The sequence below is a fragment of the Rissa tridactyla genome, chromosome 3 (genome assembly GCF_028500815.1).
Source record: "Rissa tridactyla isolate bRisTri1 chromosome 3, bRisTri1.patW.cur.20221130, whole genome shotgun sequence".
In the NCBI taxonomy this organism is placed as follows: domain Eukaryota; kingdom Metazoa; phylum Chordata; class Aves; order Charadriiformes; family Laridae; genus Rissa; species Rissa tridactyla.
In genome coordinates this window covers 17,984,381-18,002,275 of record NC_071468.1, presented here as the reverse complement: position 1 = coordinate 18,002,275, position 17,895 = coordinate 17,984,381, and the positions used below count along the sequence as shown (strand labels likewise).

Genomic DNA, 17,895 nt, shown 5'->3' with positions numbered 1-17,895 from the left:
GCATTATATAAACACAACATTTCTGATCACTTCCAGAATTGTAAGAGGAAAAAATGGAAGAAAGTAGCAACTTCTTTCCCTTCTTGCCTGCATAGACCTTAAGGATCAAACCAGGTAGTAGTAAAGATATTTCCCCACCCCCAACAGTTACAAACTAAACAAGAAGTCTGGATATTTTACTTCCTAGATTACTGTACCCTTGTTCAACAAGTCTAGCCATATTAATAGACCAGCCCTCACAGGCTGATAATTGATCTGTAGGGCATATGGCATTTGTGACATCACAACATAAGCACAGTTCAAGCATAAACCTAGCATACAACGAAGTCCTCATCAGTCTCCAAGAGAATTTCAGGAAATACACTCAATTCCTGGATGCTAATGCTCACCTTTTATTACACCCTTCCTTCTTTTTATTTCTCCCTCTATGCTCTCTCCAGGTGAGTTCTTTACTGCCTTGCTGTTTTCCTCATTTCTTTTGTTCTATGAAGTTTTTTGTATCACATGGGTTGAAAAAATAGTACTTAAGAAAAAAACACAACCGTGACTGAAATTTTAATCAGCTTTCCTTTAACTGTTCTCCAGTTACCCTTCTTCCTCTCACATTCTGCTTGTCATGCTTGTTATTTTTTAGAACACTGTATTTTATAATACACTAAAAGGCAACAATTATCCCTTATTTCAATAAGTAGACTCAGTTTGGTTTGTACAATTGTATCTTAAGCATGAAAATATTTAGTTTCCGGGGCCTATTTCAGTTAAGAAACACTTACCTGGTTCTAGTTTTATTACTTTAATTGCTGCTAGCTCACCCGTGTTGACATTTCGAGCCTACAAAAAAAAAAAAAAAATTTAGACAGCAAAACACAGCAACCAGCTCTGCATTCTCAACTTGACATTCTGTCACAACACAGAGTCAAAGAGCAACCAAGACACTTAAGGGTCTAAAACAGTAAAACCACTCATTGGGATTTTTTTTTTTGAAGCAAAAACAATCTCAGGAGGAGCCAATAAATTAAACCACCTTGTATATTCACATTTCATGCAAGGTTAGATTTTTTTCCCCCAAATACACCATGCATTTTTTTGGGGGGGGCTTACAGCATATATTTTCATTAGATAAGCATCCTTATTGAGTTCTGTTATATCCAAAAGACTTATTTAAAATAATCCATGTCTATGCTGTCTGTGCCTTTACTGTCATTAAGACAGTAAACCAAACAGTAAGAATTCTGTAGCTAGCATGCTCTTCTCCAGCACTAGTTTGTAGTAAGCACTCTTATAACAAAACTTCTCATCCTAAATCTATTTTCTAACAACAAAGCAAGCTATCTCAAAAAAAAAAAAAAAAGAAAAAGAAAAAGAAAAAAGAAAACCAGGTAGCTAATTCATACCAAGATCTGAAGCTTTAAGTATGCCCAGGAAACCCTGCACTGCCACACAACGGTCCTAACTTATGCAAGTTCTCGACCATGCTGTACTTCCACATTAAAACCCATAAACAAACAGACCACTGAGATACTGACTGCAAAGAATTTATAACATGCACAGATCTCGCAGCAGACAAGCAGGGCCCAGGGAGCATCAAGGGCTGTACCCTGCAGCATACCTGACTGCTTCCAAGACTCCCATTAGAGCAATGCAACACTTCCTGCTCATTTCACTACATGGTCCCTACTCTGCGCCAGCAACAGCATCCTTCCCTTTCCGCAATGGTGCGAAGAAAACAAGCCAGCAACAAAGGAACTAGAAAGCATTTCCCTTGTATATACGGCAGCTCTGTGGCCAACTTCACCAGCAATTACTCAGCAGCTTAACTGCATTTTGTACGGGGCTCTCATGCTAAAGCCTACATTCCACTGAGCAAACAAGGAAGCTAGTTTTTTTTTTTAAAGCCATTAAAAAGCAACATAAATTATGGTGATAATGATTTCTCTTCTAGAACCATTGCGTTTGGCTACAAACTGAAAACCAAGTATCCATTTACCCAGTGCTTTCAGGACGCTTCTGTGCCCCTGACCCCAGCTATGGGGAGAGGGCAGCAAAGCTGCACCCCAGCGCTGCAGCAGTAGGTCCTGAAGGATGCTCAGCTACAGCCTCTCCTCTCCCCAGGAGAGTCTTGGTACCCAGCGCTGCGCTGGACCACCCCCGTGCTGAATGCTGTGACAGATCCACTCCCTGCACAGCAGCTTTACAGCGGCTTATGGTCTTGTTTAAGGTCTTACACCTTTACAGTGGCTAATGGTCTAATTTAAGTCACTTCAGGAGTTCGAGGGCTCACACCTTTTATGAACTGTCCGTGAGACTCACCGAATACTGAAAGGTATTGATTCTTAACATGGCAGCTTGAGAGCTGGCTGTTGAACCACAAGTGGAGGGGGGAAAAACCATAAGACTATAAAAAATAGCTAGTAATAAAGTCTGGAAATAAACACAGTGTGTATTTCTGGGTTCAGAGATCTACTCGGGTTATTGCTAGCGCAGCCAGTCTCAAACCTCCCACTGTTCCTTGGTGTGGCGACACTCTTCCGCAATGCTGGGAGCACTGGCATTTGCAAATAATTTCCAAGCAGACGTTTATGGATAGATCCCAAGACCAGTGGGTATCCTGTAAAAGTCAAGGAGTAGTCCAAACTTGAAAGACTGTAGAAAAAACAGTTTAAAAATAAATTTTCTCTGGCAGCCTTCCCCGTAAGTCATTATTTGCCCATCCCACTGATGGCAGCAGCGTCCACTCATCACTGTATGGTGGAACAAAGATGCAAAGACATTAAGAACCACAAAAATAGTAGTTCCTTTTATTTCATGTGTCGCCTTCATTCTCTGGTACACAAAATTGGCACCACTAAAGCATGAGCTAGGATTTTTATTCTTTTCTTTTGAGAGCAGGACACTGAAGAACTGTTGAAAATCATGGGCAGGAAAGAACAAACATGTCTTTTCACCTTCAGCTTAGGCATTGCTTCCTTTCTTCAACACCAGCAGTAGTGGGACTCTTTGGCCAGCTGGTCATTCTCTGGACCAGCAGATGCCTGGGCTCATGAAGGCAAGAAAGGAGGAGCAAAATCTGATTCAATGCAGGTCACCAATGCCTTCAGGAACAGCAGGCTACCAACCGCTTAAGGGCATGAATTGTTACTTAGGAAAACATGACTTAAAGTTGACAATCTGAATAAGTTATCACTTTGCATCATATTTCATTTGGGTTATTAGCATTGAAGGTGTTATCACAAGTAAGAATACGAATTGCCTTTGTTAATCTGAGTATGTGAAAAAAGAGATAATTCTGATTGTAGTGATGCAAGGGTTCCTTGCAGAGGGTAAGGATGAGGATTAGGTACCCCAGAGAGGTTTTACCAGATCTCATCAAATACCTTTGAGATCACCCCTTGTGAAACAATTCCTTGCCTAAGCTCACATGAATAAGAGACTAAGAAAGACCGAAGTACTGTATGCTTTTCAACACATGTTGGAGCTGGCTCTGACCCTTACTTTGAGGGTGCTCACGTACATACCATACGATACGTCAGTATTTACAGGACCTTACCTTTTGCTTTCATTTGGCATAATCACACTAAACTTGACAATTACTTATGGGTTTTGAGAATGAAGCATCAATAATGAGTAGGTAGCTGAAGAACAATTTCAAGCAAGTATTTTGGAGTTGGCAAATGCAACCAAAAATTTCAGAGGCTCACATAAGAAAACACACTCATTTTTTGTTTCCACTTGCCCCGTAAAAGCTCTAACTCCCAGCCTTCCTGATGATGAGGTTGCCGACAATAGCCAAGAGATCTTCCTCCTATCCCTGTTTCCATGAGCAAGAGCCTGCAACTAATTCCTTCACACGCAGGTTTCGCTATGTCCATGGGAATGCATTACACAGGTTTTCCAGAAGCAAAGATCAGCCTATAATGCCTGCATCTACACGCAGTCACTTTACTAAATGTGTACAGCATTTATACAATGTCTGCTCTGGAAAACCATATAAGGATCCACATGCTACCAGCAGCTAGAAGAATGATACTCTTCCAGAAATCTAGACTGCTGTATTGGGGGAGGAGTTTAAAAAAAATCCACCAACTGCTAAATCAGGCTGGAGAAGCACTACCTAATTAAACAGAAAATAATTACTGGTGTCTCTGTGACAACAGTAGGATATCAGATCAAAATGTTATACAAAAAACTGCCACCCACGAGAAGTAAAAGCTAGAAAAATCCAAGTTTTGTTCTTATTGCACTATACAAAAAATTCATTAACCAAAATGTCTCACAACTGGAAAGACCTTATTACTTTGAAGCAGAGAAGGAAAGAGCAATGGAGTGGGGCAGTACTCAGATGGCCTCTATTTAAGAAACACCAGCCAAGCAAAAGATGTGCATGGTGTGTGTCTGAAAAGGAGTGGAAAAAGAAAAGGAGGAGGAAGGCTAGTACTCAGCACTGCCATTAATATATGGCACAACAGTAGATTCATAAGAAGGAGAGGTCTGTGCAGCTGAAACACAGTCATAAAATCCAAGGAGGTAAACATCTTGCCAAGTTTATATTTGTCCTTCAAATGGAAGCTGATACTATAAAGTGTACAATGCCACAACAAAAACTAGGCCAAAAAGCAAAGTCTTGGACAGTAACAACAGGGTGCTTTGTTTTTGACTACCTCTTATGTGAATCGTTGAGCAAAATGCAGGCGAGTGACCTCTAAACAAGTTGCTACTTCACGCGATAACTGGTCCCAAGGCACAGACAGGCTTCCTGAACCTGGATTAGTTCCGCTCTTCAGGAAAACGCACCCAAACGGCTTCCCAACACCCTTGCTTCCAGTCCTCCCCTCCAGCCTCTCTCAAACCCACAGGACTCCCCCAGGGGCTGATGGAACTCTCCAAGACAGCAGAAAACCACCTGCCTCTCTTTTTTTTTTTTTTTTTTTTGTTTAGTTTTCTGCCAGGTTAGCTAACTGCGCTGGCCCAGGCATCATGCTGAGCACCAGAGCTAACATGAGGTAAGCAGGAAGACAGCCAGGAGCAGGGTAAGGAATCACCCCTCTCAGGCAACAGTGAGCTTTTTACATCAGTTCAGCCCATCCTACAAAGTCACAGCTGTAATTAACAGGAACTGAACTGCTAAGAATTATGCTAAAAGTAATTAGGTTCCACATTCTGGCAGGAGACACGATACCTAAAAACGCAACAGAGCTGCAATTTTAGAAAACAATGCTTTGATAAAGGTGATGTTAAACAAAAAAGATCTGAAACGAAGGCAAACAAAAATCCCTGCACAAAGCATGGATTCTTGGTTAAGTAAACCACAGTTACGGAAACTAAGCCCTTTAGTACTTACTCACCACAGTAAAAACAGGATGGCCAAACATCCACTCCTCTCTGCCTGCCTGACGTGCTTCAAAAGGCAATTAAAGATGAAATACAGAGCCTTCAAAACACAGACATATATCTCCAGCCAAGACAAAAGGAGCTTCAACAGCTGTAAGGTCAATCAAGAAGAAAGGAAGACTAAAATACATATCAAAAAGCACACAACCAAAAGGCGCAGTTTCAGTATTTCAGAAGCAGCAAAGCTGTAGAAGAATTGATGTCTAAATGGATCACCCCAGGAAATACGGCACAGACGTGGAGAGATGAGATTTGTGCGTAGGACTCCGCAAAATGGGAATTCATCAAAATTCAGGTTCATCTGTTCTGGACACATTCCCTTCCAGCAACACATAGGATCTCTATCAGAAACCAGAGACTCCGAAACACAGTTGACAGCAGAAAGAGTCACACCACCTGTTCCCCAGAGATATCCACAAAATTGGAGAGTTTCAGCATGAAGCAGTTGAGCTGGTAGCTGTATGACTTCCCTCACCAAAACTAACGCTCACGCCAAAGGGCTGGGGAGCAGAAAATTAGGCTTTTTCTTTTTTAAAAATGAGACCTCAAGCAAAGCGCACCCTACTGAGTTCTGCGTTGTCTTCATTTGTTAAATGGCTGAAGCCATAAATGACAAAAAGAAGTTAAATAAGGTAGACATGGTATAACTGATACCTTTAAAGGAACAATAATCTCACTAATTATCACAATTATTTGAATTTCAGTCAAGGGCAAAGTAAAAGAAGGGCTTTTCATTTTGGAAGATGCTGAAAATCTTTGGAAGGGTCCACTCACACTAGATGAATCACCTGTGAGATGGCAAATGAAGTTCAACCTTTATTAAACCAAAGCAATGATTACTTTTTTCCCCCCTCAGGATATGCTGTGATATAAATTGATCATATGAACAAAAGAAATGGACCTACAATCACCTCAGAATGTACTTCAAATCTATGTGCAGTTACTACCAAAACCATAGGTATTAAGATGGGGGTAAACAGTAAAATTATAGTATTATTATTAATACGGTCTCTGTCAGAATACCACGTGCAGCACTTGTAGCCCAAACCGTAAAAGAATGGCATAAATTACAGAGGACCTGGGACTAGGGATAATTAGAATAGCCGTCTCATACCAAGAGACAGAAAAGTCTTTCTAAATGAGAGATGGAATAAACAAGAGCAAACAAAATTAAGCAACCACTTCATTTAACTCCAGGAATATCTCCTGCAACTGAGCAGGACAGGACGGTATCTCTTTTTCACAATCAAAAAGACATAACTCTTCTTTTACACTTTGCTGACCACCCTACACAATTAAATTCTTTGTAACAGTGAAATAAAGAAACACAAAAGACAGAAATTACTTGTACAACAGCATAACTAATTTTCATCCTTTCTAGCAGTTGTCATTTTGGACAAGAATATTTGACAGAAACAGAAGGTGAAATTCAAAAGTTTTCCTGACACACAACTGCAATCAGAAAAGCTATTTTTGTGTCAGTCTCTAAACTAGACTTTAGATGAAGCTAAAGTACTGGACAAGTTTACTGAGGCATAGAAAACAAAACCATACAAATGAAAGTGTGATATGCAACACTCAACTCCAGAAATAAACAACACTATTAGCAGATTTTCTGTCCGTGTTTTGTTACATCAACCATCCAAAGTAGTAACTCAGTTTCGCCATTAACTTTAGCCCTCTTGAGAGGAGACATCTCTGGACAGATTTGAAGTCCTGTGTTTTACTTAAACTTCAAATGAGAACTTTGCAATATTAACTTTTTACCTATCTAACATGGAAACATAGCTTCACTGAAAAAAAATTAAAAACCCAATCAATCATCATCGCTCTTTCAGACCCTCATCAAAAACAGTGTTATGTCCAGTGTTTATGTCCCTGGGATACATTAAGAACCAAGCAATCAGATGCCTGGCATACATTAAGAACTAAGCAACCAGATGGAGCCTCATCTCCTACAACAAACTTACACTTAGTTAGAAGAGACATACTATTCTTAACTGTGCATATTTGACAGAGAGCTAATGGTATGAACAAGTTACCCATTACCTTTCTTGTGATGAATTCATTATCATCTTCCCCAAGGCCTCTATGAAAGCTGAACTTGGGTGGGAGGGCAGATAACTATAAAATCCGTACTTGCAGTGCACTAGCACATTTCCAGGTACCAGCTAAACAGCAGGACTCATAGCAGCAAGATCGTATCAATCTGATCCATATCCTTGTTCCCTTCGAGTTTACATAGTTCAGTCTGCACCATGGGCTCTTACTTCAAATTCAAAAATCTTCAGAGTAGAGACTCTGCCTCTTTTTCTTTTTTTTTTTTTAATATAATTTTTTCTTCTAAAACAAATCAAGCATTTAACCTATGCCCTGTTGTAGTTCAGTTCAACTAAAACGAAGCAAGGAAGTAGATGCCAGTCTGCTGTTCTGCTTTCAGCTCCTCAACTCTTTGCCAGGAAAGCAGGTTACAGAAAGGTCAACATTTAGCAAGAATGTCAACATAACAAGCAATAATTCCTACCTACTAACAGCAGAAATACCTCCCTACATGGCTCTTCCTGCTAAGGGGAGAAAATCACAATTTACAAAGAACAGTTTGAAGATGCCAGAGTACATCCAGCGCTTGTATCCACTTCACTGAAATCCCACCGCTGATGAGCACCATCGTCACACAGCTAATCTCAACTTCACACAATTATTTCATCAACCACAAACTTCACCTACAGGTGACAGAATGAACCAAATGAAAGTAGTTTTACGAAACCCCTCACAACTTTAAGATAAAGTCCTAGTAAGCTCACATGTGGATGACACATAAGACTATATTACTTCCTCTTTGTCACATTAAAAGTAACCCGCTTTCATTATTATTTTTGGGCTAGTTTTATGCTCCACTTTGAAGGTGCCCTGGGCAAGACCTTGCCTCAAAATGAAACGGCAATAACCCACCCGGGGGAAAAGCACACTGCATTTTCCCTACACCATCCACACCCTAATCAGAAAGCACTTACCTCTCTCTTATCTAGAAGAAATAAACAATACCAGCCTAGTGTATTCTGGTCCTGATATACCATCTTCTATCTCAGCTGCCACAGGCAGATTGTAAACATAAACAAATCCACTCTGAGGAGGGAGTCTTGTTTGAGCTGCCTCAAACAAAAAGAGTCACAAGCAGTGCCAAACACTGGCCACTCATAGAACACTGAAATGAAGGCTACTGCAACGTAAGCATGACAATTGTCAAGAAAACCTTGACAAACCAAACGAAACTTGAGAGGTTTCAGATGCATAGTGGTATTGCAAATCTAAATACTCACTCTACGGTTAGAGGTAACATCCTTAAAATTAAACTGTAAACACGGATGACTTGGCTAATTCACATCCATCAAAATCGTGTACAGACCACTGAAAAAAAATCTGTTTGATATCACAGAGTCAATATGCCAGTTAAAAACTGCAACAGAAATAGAGCTGAGCACATCAAGATAACAGTTTGCAGAAAAACATTAAAACAGAGCATAAGGCAATTAGACTCAGCATAGTACACAAATACTCAAAGAAAGCCAGCAAGGTGGGGAAAGCAATATAAACACACCTTTCAATTAAACAATAAAGCAGGGACTTAGCATACTAAGAACACCGTAACAAGGAGATTTAGGTCCTGAAAGTTTCGTAACATTTAAGCGAGCTGAGATTAAACCAAAATCACCCCAATCCATACAAGACTTCATTCTAGGCGCATTCACTTAGAGTCAAAGGCAGCATCAGCACCAGCTTTGTGCACCTCAAATTGTGGAATGGCTCTGCATGTTATCCTACAGCCCTGCCTACCAGAACAAGGTTCCTTAAACACACACGCGCACCCTCTAACGACAAAATCAGACCAGAAGACACTTGGAAAGCACACGTTTAAAGTGATGGTTCCAACAGGCTGCACAAGACTTCACTTCTACCCTCTGCTCTGCCACCAAACAGGAGCGGCTCGCAACCAGCGCCGTCCTACCTGACAGGCTGCCACATCCCATCAGGCAAGAGTTCAACTGGATACACAAATAACAACATACGCTGCAGAGCAAAGTGTCAAAGGAAAGGCCAAAAAGTCAAACTTACATTCGGCTGCTGTTGCTTTAGCTTTGCTTTTCCTGCGCTTCTGAAGTTAGGACAGGATCATGAAAGACTGATCCTAACGACACCTTTCCCCACTCCCCAGTTTGCCCTCTGACTGCTCGGCCTCACGTTTTACAGAGACACAAGAACTGCTGCTTCCACCCAAGACGACGACGGGAGCGGCAGCCGGGATGAACAGGCCCGGTCGCCCTCAGGCACGCGATTTAAAGTGCCATTTGGGATGGAAACGAGCGAGCGAGCGTCTGCTTCCCGCAACCCCCACAGCTCCCGGCTCGGCCTAGAGGGCAGCCGACCCGCAGGCTCCGCCCGTGAAGCAGACGCCCGAGCCGGCAGCCAGCAGCGGCAACAACCGGCTCCCGGGGCTGCTCCACGGCTGAAGGAGCCCGAGAGAGCGCGGCGGCCCCGCACCGCCAGCCCCGCGCCAGCGGCGGGGCCCGGCCGCCCCCAAGCGCCGAGGCGACCGCCGGGGGCCGCCCCCTCCATCACCCCCTCGCACGGGCCGGCCAGGCCGGCGGCAGGGAGAGACACGGGAGGCAAGGCCCCTCCGTAAGGGAAGCCGGCCCGGTCGCCCACCCGCCGCCATGAGGACCGGGGCAGACCCCGCTGGGCCGGGGGAGACCCTCGCTGCCCGCAATGGCGGGAGCCCCCTCAGGGCCAGGGGGGGAGGGAGGGGGAGGAGGGCGTCGCTTGGCAACGGAAGCCCCCCTCAGATTTCGGAGGAGGCCCGACACAGTTGCTTGTCAACGGAACCCACCGCCTTGGGAAGGGGGGGGGGGGGGGGGGAAGAGACCACACGCGTCCCCATCCCCCGAACCGCGGCGCTACGTCTACCTTGTAGACGTCGCCGTAAGTGCCGCTGCCGATGCGCTGGATGAGCTCGAAGTCCTCCTGGGGGTTGCGCCGGGACAGGTCACACACGCGCCCGCCGCCGCCGCTCATGGTGCCGGGGGAGGCCCCCGCTCGGCCGCGGCCCCCCAGGCCGGGAGGGGGTGGGGGGGGGGCGGGGAGGCTGAGGAGAAGGGGAGGGGAGCCGGTACCAGAGCGTTCACCACCTCCCCCCGGCCCGCTCCGGCAACATGGCGCCGCACCTCCTCACTGCGCAGGCGCCAGGGTCGCCGCGGGGCAGCGGGGCGGGACAGCGACCCTGGCGCCTGCGCGGGCCGGCACCGGGCAGGGCGGCCTTTCCTGCGCATGAGCCTGCTGCCTGTGCCGCCCGGTTCCCCCGCCCCGCCCCCGGCAGGTCCCCCCCGCCTCTTCCCGGTTGGGCGTGAGGGGAGGGCGTCGCGCTCGCCACCTCTCTCCGCCTCCGCCGCGGTGCTGGGCAGCGCCGAGCCTCTGCGCGATGGGGCCGCTGGCGGCAGCCCTCGGCACCGGGCGCTGCTGCCAGACCGACCCCCGGCGGCCGCCCCTGCCGCTCCGCCGCTTCCCTCACTGCCCCCGCCGCTTCCCTCACTGCCCCCGCCGCTTCCCTCACTGCCCCCGCCGCTTCCCTCACACCCCCCGCCGCTTCCCTCACACCCCCCGCCGCTTCCCTCACACCCCCCGCCGCTTCCCTCACACCCCCCGCCGCTTCCCTCACCGCCCCCGCCGCTTCCCTCACACCCCCCCCCCCCGCCGCAGCCGCCTCTGGGCAGCGGCCGTCCGGTGTTGTCCCGGCACGCTGCGTTATGGCGGACCTGCTGCTACCGAGGCACCGACTGCCGCCTCGACTGCCTCGTCCGCAGGCGTGAGCGTCGCTGCCGGCTCGGGCACCCTTCTGGGTTCGGTCCCCTGTGTCTGCAGCCCAAAAAGCCAGCCTTATGCACACCCACCGGTACCCACCCCACCCCCAAAAGACAGCACCCCAGCATGCAGCCGGCACCTCCCAGAGCTAGCCCCTCCTCGGCACGGGAACCGCCATCCCTCCCCGGAACCCACATATGAAGCCGAGGACCCGCAAATCCTGGAGCCCAAGGACTGCCTCATGCTGTCCCCTCTCCGCGGGTTCCCAGACCCTGGTCTGTCCCTTGGGACGGGCCACTTCCCCACATCTCAGTGCGTTGGAACCCGGCGCTCCCTGCCCTGGCGCGCAAAACTGGGAACGCGCTGGGATCCCAGCATTGCCCCACTGCCTGCAGCTTCCAGTGCCAGCTCCCACGGGAGTTCCTGGTGCCCTTGCTGGCTGCCGTGGGGTATCTGTCACCCCAGCAGGGCGTGGGAACCATGTGTTATGGATGTCCCCACATCTGCACCATGCTCTGCACCGGCCAGTCCGCTGCACCACTGGTGCAACACCTGTGCACAGCCACCCAACACACCCTGGCTGGGAAACATCTTCCCTTCATCCATAGGACCGCTTCCCCTTACTTTGCACCTTTTTGGAGCGTTGTACATGCCCCCACGGGGTAAAGTGTGCACTCCCTCTCCTCTTACACTATCGCTGCCAGTCCTGCTTCTGCTCCCATCTTGCACCCAGCTTTCCAGCATGGAGGAGGCATGTGGGTGCTTGCCTCCATCCCCGTCGCCATGCGGGGAACAAGTGACAGATGGCTGTGGGAACTCTTCTCCCCATACGTGCAACCCCTGGAGCATGGCTCTGCAGGGCGCCTCTTGGGCTCTGTACCAGCGAACCAGGCACGGCTTTTTGCACCACACTCCTGCTGCCAGTGACTGATGGGTGACATCAAGAGTGGGGCGACAGGGGAATTTTGGTACAAAGAGGCACCATCTGCTCGTTGCCCCTGCCTGCCTTGCCAAGGATTTTGGCATGGGGCACGCTTCTCTCCGCGGAGAAGGTGTGTGGAGTCAGGGAGCTGGGCACGGCCCCATTTCAATGCGTGATTACCAGAGCAGAGAAGGAGCTAAGGGGGCTGAGCTCTGGCAGGTGTAGTGGTGATGGCTGTGAAATTGCACAGTGACCGTCTGTGCATTTGTCCCTCCGGCCCTCCTGAGCCCTGACATCCCTGACCTTGGCTTTGTTTTTATGAATTTTGATCTCACAAGTAAAATGGTTGTAAACATGCCAGGATCAGCTTCAGGCTGCTGTGATTTTTCCTGGCACGTGACTGAGGTCTTTGGGGCGTGCTGTGCTGCTTTCTGCTGTGGAAGAGCTGTGACAGGCAGCAGGCATAGATTAGCTGCCACAGATGCTCTGAGAGCTGATCCAAGGGGACTGGGCTCTGTGACAAGTTCGGGAGTAGCAGCAGCTCTGAACGAGTTACGGAAGGAAATGCTAGGGAGTTGAGCTCTGTCCGGAAAGCCTAACGGACATCCTGCTGGGGAGCACCGATAACCTCGTCACCCGCCTGCTCTTGCCTCTCAGTCTTCATTTTTATCTCATTAGAAGGGAAATGGGTGATAGTTGTTCCCATGTTATGTGTTTGCCAGGTTCTGCTTGGGTAGAAATGGTTATGAATGAAGCAAGCAGCATTATTTTTCTCCTTAAATCCTGCTTTCTATCCCCAGCAGCTGCCTGCGCTTCCTCTGTTCTTGTAAAAACACCCACAGGTTTCTCCGGGAGTGTCTGTGTCCCTTCTCCTTGGTAAGAGGGAGGGATGAAGCTGAGAGATGTGCCCTCCGCTGCCTTCAGAAACCAGAATCAAATGGGTATTGATCACCATTTGCTTCCCCAGGCTTTGGGGTGACTTCTCCTGCTTTCTCTTTTTCGTCCTGCTCCTTAGATGTGGCTATGGTAGGACAGTTGAGCCGTGTGCTGCAGAGAGGCAGGCTGGGCTTGTCCACTCAGAAAGATCAAAAAAATTCAGTACAACTGCATTTGGATGTTAAACATTTCTGCAACAGTTCAGCCAGTGCTCTTGCTTTAAGGGTTCTTCTGGTGATGGTGGGGGATTGGCTGTGACATTTGACTGCTGTGCCTCCAGGGATCATGAGCCTCAGCTGTAGTCAGCGGCACCCTACAGCCACAGAAAATACCTTGCTGAGGCTGGATGCCTTGTTATTTCCAGCACTCACAACTCATGCATCCTGCTGCTGATGCTGCTTAGATCTGAAATGCCACTTTGTGCTCTACAGTCCTAGAGCTTGAAGCGGGAGTGCTGGCTCCTTGGCCAGCATGCATTGGCAGGCTCCACCTGGCTCCAGCCGGGTGATGCCAATGTGATTTGCCGCAGTTGGAGACCTCTTCCCACCCCTCCAGCATCTTTCCATTCCAGACAAAAGGGTGAGGCACTGCATCTGCCGGCGCTGCGGAAAGAACCTGTGGCCTAGGGCCAACCTGTCCCTGTTGCTTATGGGACTGGAGACGCTGCAAACGGGAGAGTGACCTTACAAGGGACACAGACCACCTGCTTGAGCCCAGTGGGATCAGACATGGAGGCAGGCAAGTATTTTCTGGAATGCTGAAGGCTGCCTTGGTCAGGGGAAAAGCTGTGCTTTGTGTCAGCCCCAGGGCAGGTTCATTGTGGTTGTAAGCTGTGCCCCAAAGAAAGTGTATGAAGGAAAGTTTCAATTTAGAGGGCCCAGTTGGCTCCAGATGTGGGAGGCCCACGTACACAAGTCCCATACTGGTATACTTCTGTTGCGGTCACTCCTGAAGTCTGGGGAGAAGAGCTAAGCCTCGAACTTTCAGGGATGACTCTAAGAGTGTAAAAAAGCAGCAGTGGACCCTGGACATTTTTCAACTCTCCTCAAACATGAAGCTTTTATGTTGTGCTTCACGGAAAACAAAATAAAATCTTTCCAGCATGATGTTTTCGGTCTGAAGACTTGGCTTCTTCCACACTCTTTTCCTCTTTAACACCTCCCCAGAGCAGCTGCCCATCCTCCGGCCCCTCCTGACTGCAGCCAGCATCTCTTGGGTACCACTTCCTTGTGGCATCCCGCATCAGCTCCTGTCTGTTCTGGGATGCCTTTCAGTGGTTGCTCCCCATTCAGCTGACCAAGTCCAGCTCCATCCTCCCAAGCACCCAGCACCCTGGCTCAAGGAGAGGCGCCCACGCAGGGAGAGACCCTTTGCACTGCATGCCTACTTTATCTGTAAGTGGCTGCATGGCCCGAGACTGCCTTTTATAGCAGCCACCTCCATGGTGTCACGCCGAGGAGACAGTGACAGCTCATGCTGGGATTTGCCCTGCAAAGAACTCAGAAGGCAAAAATGCCTTTTTTAGGGAAATGGTGCCCCAGGGCAGCGATGGCTGCAGGGGCAAGGCAGGGCACGTATCCATGGCGTTTGCCAGATGGTGGCCCTTTGGGAATACCGATTGGTGGTGCAGCGTGTGGCAACTGGTTCCCAGCCAGACCCCTGCACTGCTTTTTTCCTTTTTTCTTTTTTCCCTCCCATCTTACAAAAAATAAAGCTGCGTGAGGTCCAGGCTGTCTTCCCCCTTCTTCCCTCTCCCCTGCAAGTTCCATGGCTCAGCCAGCGCTGCCACTGGCCAGCACAGGCTGCTTGGGAGAAGTCAGCAATAGCCAGTTCCCAGAAGGCTGGGTTCCTGCCTGTGATTTTGCATTAGTCAGAGCATTGTTTCTTCTGCTGCAGTGCAGGCCTCTTCTGGGAAGGTTTTGTCCTTGCCAGGAGAGGCACGAATATAGCCTGAGAGGAAAAACACTGATTGCCTTTGCTCAGCAGTCCAGTAGGAAGCATTTCCCTGTGTTTCTACATCTTCACGTGGAAATACTCATCTGTGTATTTCAGAGAGAAGCAGTACCTTTTTGGAAGGGGCGAGGGGGAGGGAAGAAGTCAGGCTTGCATGTAATAGATAAGATTTTACCAGTGCTGCTGGCCATCAGTGGTCTCTGGAGGATCCAGGACATGGGTGCCGGTACTTGGAGATGCTGGGTAGAGCTGATTACCCAGAGGAGAAAGGGTGGGCAGGAGCTGAGCAGATGCTAAAAGGGATGAGGATGAGGGCAAGTGACAAGGACTAGCTGTGGGAAAGGGGGCAATTCCCAGGACTGAGAGGGGAGACCGGTGCTGGTTTTGGTTACCTAGTACAGGAACATCTCATCTTCATCTCCAGCAGGCATCGCTCAGAGATGCACTGCTATCAAGTACCGCTTTTCCCAGCTGGCACGCTTGTGCAATGTCCCCTTCAACCTGGCGAAGATGATCCACCAGGACAAATGGCATCTGTTCCCATGGTGCGTGCTCTCCCTTTCACATGAAAAACACAGCAATGAGACACTAGTTTGCAGAGGAGCGGGCTGAGGAGGCAGGATCCCATTGGGGCCTGGCCATCAGCAATTTTCTCCCTTGTTTTTACTTGCAGGCCGCTATGATCGGTGCAGGAAAATATGAGCACCACACACAAGAGTTTTTAAGTTTGTTGAATGTGACCTGCTTTTAGCCACCTTTCATAGGTAGGTCACATCTCCCCTCACCTCTCCAGGGGTCTGCTAACACCAATTTGGAAACCCATGTTCTGGTGTGGCCAGAAAAGCTCCATCAGGAGACATGTCAGAAGCTGACAACAGAAGCCACGTGCTAAACAATTATGGCAGAACCTGTCTGCATGGAAACTTACTGGCCTTTAGAAACTGGAGCATTTCTGTCCATACAAAGCTACTTTAAATTTAAACTCTAGAAGGAAATAGAGAACAAAGAGTGTATCACAGTGTCTCTGCATAAAACCATGCTGCACCCACATCCTGAAGCCCTATGATTATATGGCTTATATGACAGCAGGAAGATTACAGCACAACTACAAATCCAGTAGTTTGTAGCAGCCTTGCTACAGGATCACTTTCTACTTACAAGCACTCTCTCATCAGCCTGGGATGACTCCTACTGTGGGTCTGCCCGGCACAGGCCAGCTGCAGTCGTGGCTATTTCTGGGTGTCCCTCCACTTCCTCCTGCGGTGGAAGGCTTCTCCGTGGTAACACCTGCTCTTAATTTCTCAGGTTTGGTGGAAACAGACTTGAGAAGGATCACGGCTGGGTTCCTGGGCATGGCTGTAGTTGTTCTCTGCGGGTGCATCGCGGCAGCAGTCAGCTTCTTTTGGGAGGAAAGCCTCACCCAGCATGTTGCTGGTCTGCTGTTCCTCAAGGTACTTAAAAAAAAATAATGTTTAGTTGTAAAATTAGAGGTTGTTTAGAGGGGAAGGAAAGGTAAAATCCACAAACACGAAATATCCAAACTAATGAGGCTAAGCAAAACACACCACCTCTTGTGCCAGAGGAAATATTTTCATTGGAGCAGCTGTAAATGCACCGCACAGCTATATTTTTTTAATACATTTGGAAAGCACAGGCCCGAGGAAAGGCTCATTGTGCATGGCTAATTGAGCTGCTTAATGAAAAACATAGCCTAATGAAAAACGCTTAAGGAAAAGTTAGCCAACAGAAACCCTAGGCCGGGAGAGGAGTGACGGCAGAGAGCTGGGGAGCGATTTAGCCTGAGCCGTTCCTCTGCGGAGTTATGTGGAGGGCCAGCCGCGGAGGCAGATTACCTGCTCAGTAACCTCCAGATCAGATAACATGCAGCACAAGGCAAAACAATTTCCCCTGGCTGCTCTGAGGCACGCAGCAGGCTCTGCGAAATCAGAGGTGACTGAAGTCACTGAGGAGACTCCCTTATTCTTAAAAGTAGCAAACACGAAGTTTGCTGGATGCAATTCGCAAGCACAGAGCTGAGGCTTAGCCTTACGTAACTGGATAATACACAAAAATTTATGAATGCCAGTAATTATCACCTGTGTGCTACCCAAGATAACTTATACCAACAAAGCTGGGAGCAAGTTATTTGATTAGTAAGGCCTAATATTTATTTTGTTATTCATGCTATGCTACATCTCAAAATAACGACATGATTATTTCATTTACAGGAATATTTTGCACTGTATCTCTGTGCATTTATGCAGCTAGCATAATATATGACTTAAACCACCCCTCCACATTCGTCTATAGTCTCCCTGATGACGTCGAACACATCAAACATGGATACCACTGGTCTGTAGTTTGTGTTTGGTGCAGTCTAGGATTTACAGCAGCAGCTGGGTGTCTTTGCATAGCTTACCCATTTGTTAGCAGGGGCAACGTTATGCAGATGAAGTCCACCAGAGACTCCTCCATATGACTCTCCACCTGCCACAAACACCATTTATTCACGGATGAAGGGCATTTTTCAGAACTTACTCGAAGAAGCAGAACCCAGAATTCCAAGCACAATAGTCTGATTCTTCAAAATCTGACCATAGCGTTTTACCGGTTCAGCAAGCCGTTCTCTCATGCTGCCCAGCAGAGAGATTTGAAAAGGAGACAGTTCTCGGAGGACAGAGATGGCTCATGAGAGATGCTTCAGTTCAGCATGACAAGTCCATGCAGAGGAAGATGTTTGCACTGGAAAGTAAAAGGGGGAGGAAAGTTGCTGAAAGAATTAAGGGCTATTTCTGTTTTTCAAGGATCTGTACATAAAGAAATTAAGGAAAAGTCTCTGTTGC

General features: G+C 47.8%; 2 protein-coding genes across 16 annotated transcripts in view; one reads left to right on the top strand and one right to left on the bottom strand.

Moving 5' to 3' along the window:
- Nucleotides 1-10,530, bottom strand: part of MAP4K3 (mitogen-activated protein kinase kinase kinase kinase 3) — an 80,277-nt gene extending 69,747 nt beyond the window's left edge. For 6 of the 15 annotated variants that reach the window (XM_054193873.1, XM_054193874.1, XM_054193876.1 and 3 more), the window contains exons 1-2: nucleotides 10,351-10,528; nucleotides 774-831 (exon numbers count right to left, since the gene is read on the bottom strand). In XM_054193873.1, coding sequence (XP_054049848.1) covers nucleotides 774-831; nucleotides 10,351-10,458 — 166 coding nt within the window. In that variant the 5' untranslated portion in view covers nucleotides 10,459-10,528. Of the gene's footprint in view, nucleotides 1-773; nucleotides 832-7,437; nucleotides 7,915-9,501; nucleotides 10,316-10,350 lie in introns of those variants that run through there. The other 9 variants (XM_054193884.1, XM_054193878.1, XM_054193888.1 and 6 more) reach the window with 5 other exon arrangements.
- A 3,297-nt stretch (nucleotides 10,531-13,827) lies between these two features.
- TMEM178A (transmembrane protein 178A) lies at nucleotides 13,828-17,531 on the top strand. Its single transcript, XM_054194667.1, has 4 exons — nucleotides 13,828-13,837; nucleotides 15,480-15,593; nucleotides 16,373-16,501; nucleotides 17,275-17,531. The coding sequence occupies exons 1-4, from the start codon at nucleotides 13,828-13,830 to the stop codon at nucleotides 17,529-17,531; spliced, it is 510 nt and encodes a 169-aa protein (XP_054050642.1).
- Nucleotides 17,532-17,895: the final 364 nt, after the last annotated feature.

Excerpts from the sequence above, each read along its gene's own strand:
- TMEM178A (XM_054194667.1), top strand. Across the intron at positions 15,594-16,372 it reads GGACAAATGGCATCTGTTCC|ACTTGAGAAGGATCACGGCT; the intron begins CATGGTGCGTGC and ends TGGTGGAAACAG. Across the intron at positions 16,502-17,274 it reads TGCTGGTCTGCTGTTCCTCA|TTACAGGAATATTTTGCACT; the intron begins AGGTACTTAAAA and ends TGATTATTTCAT.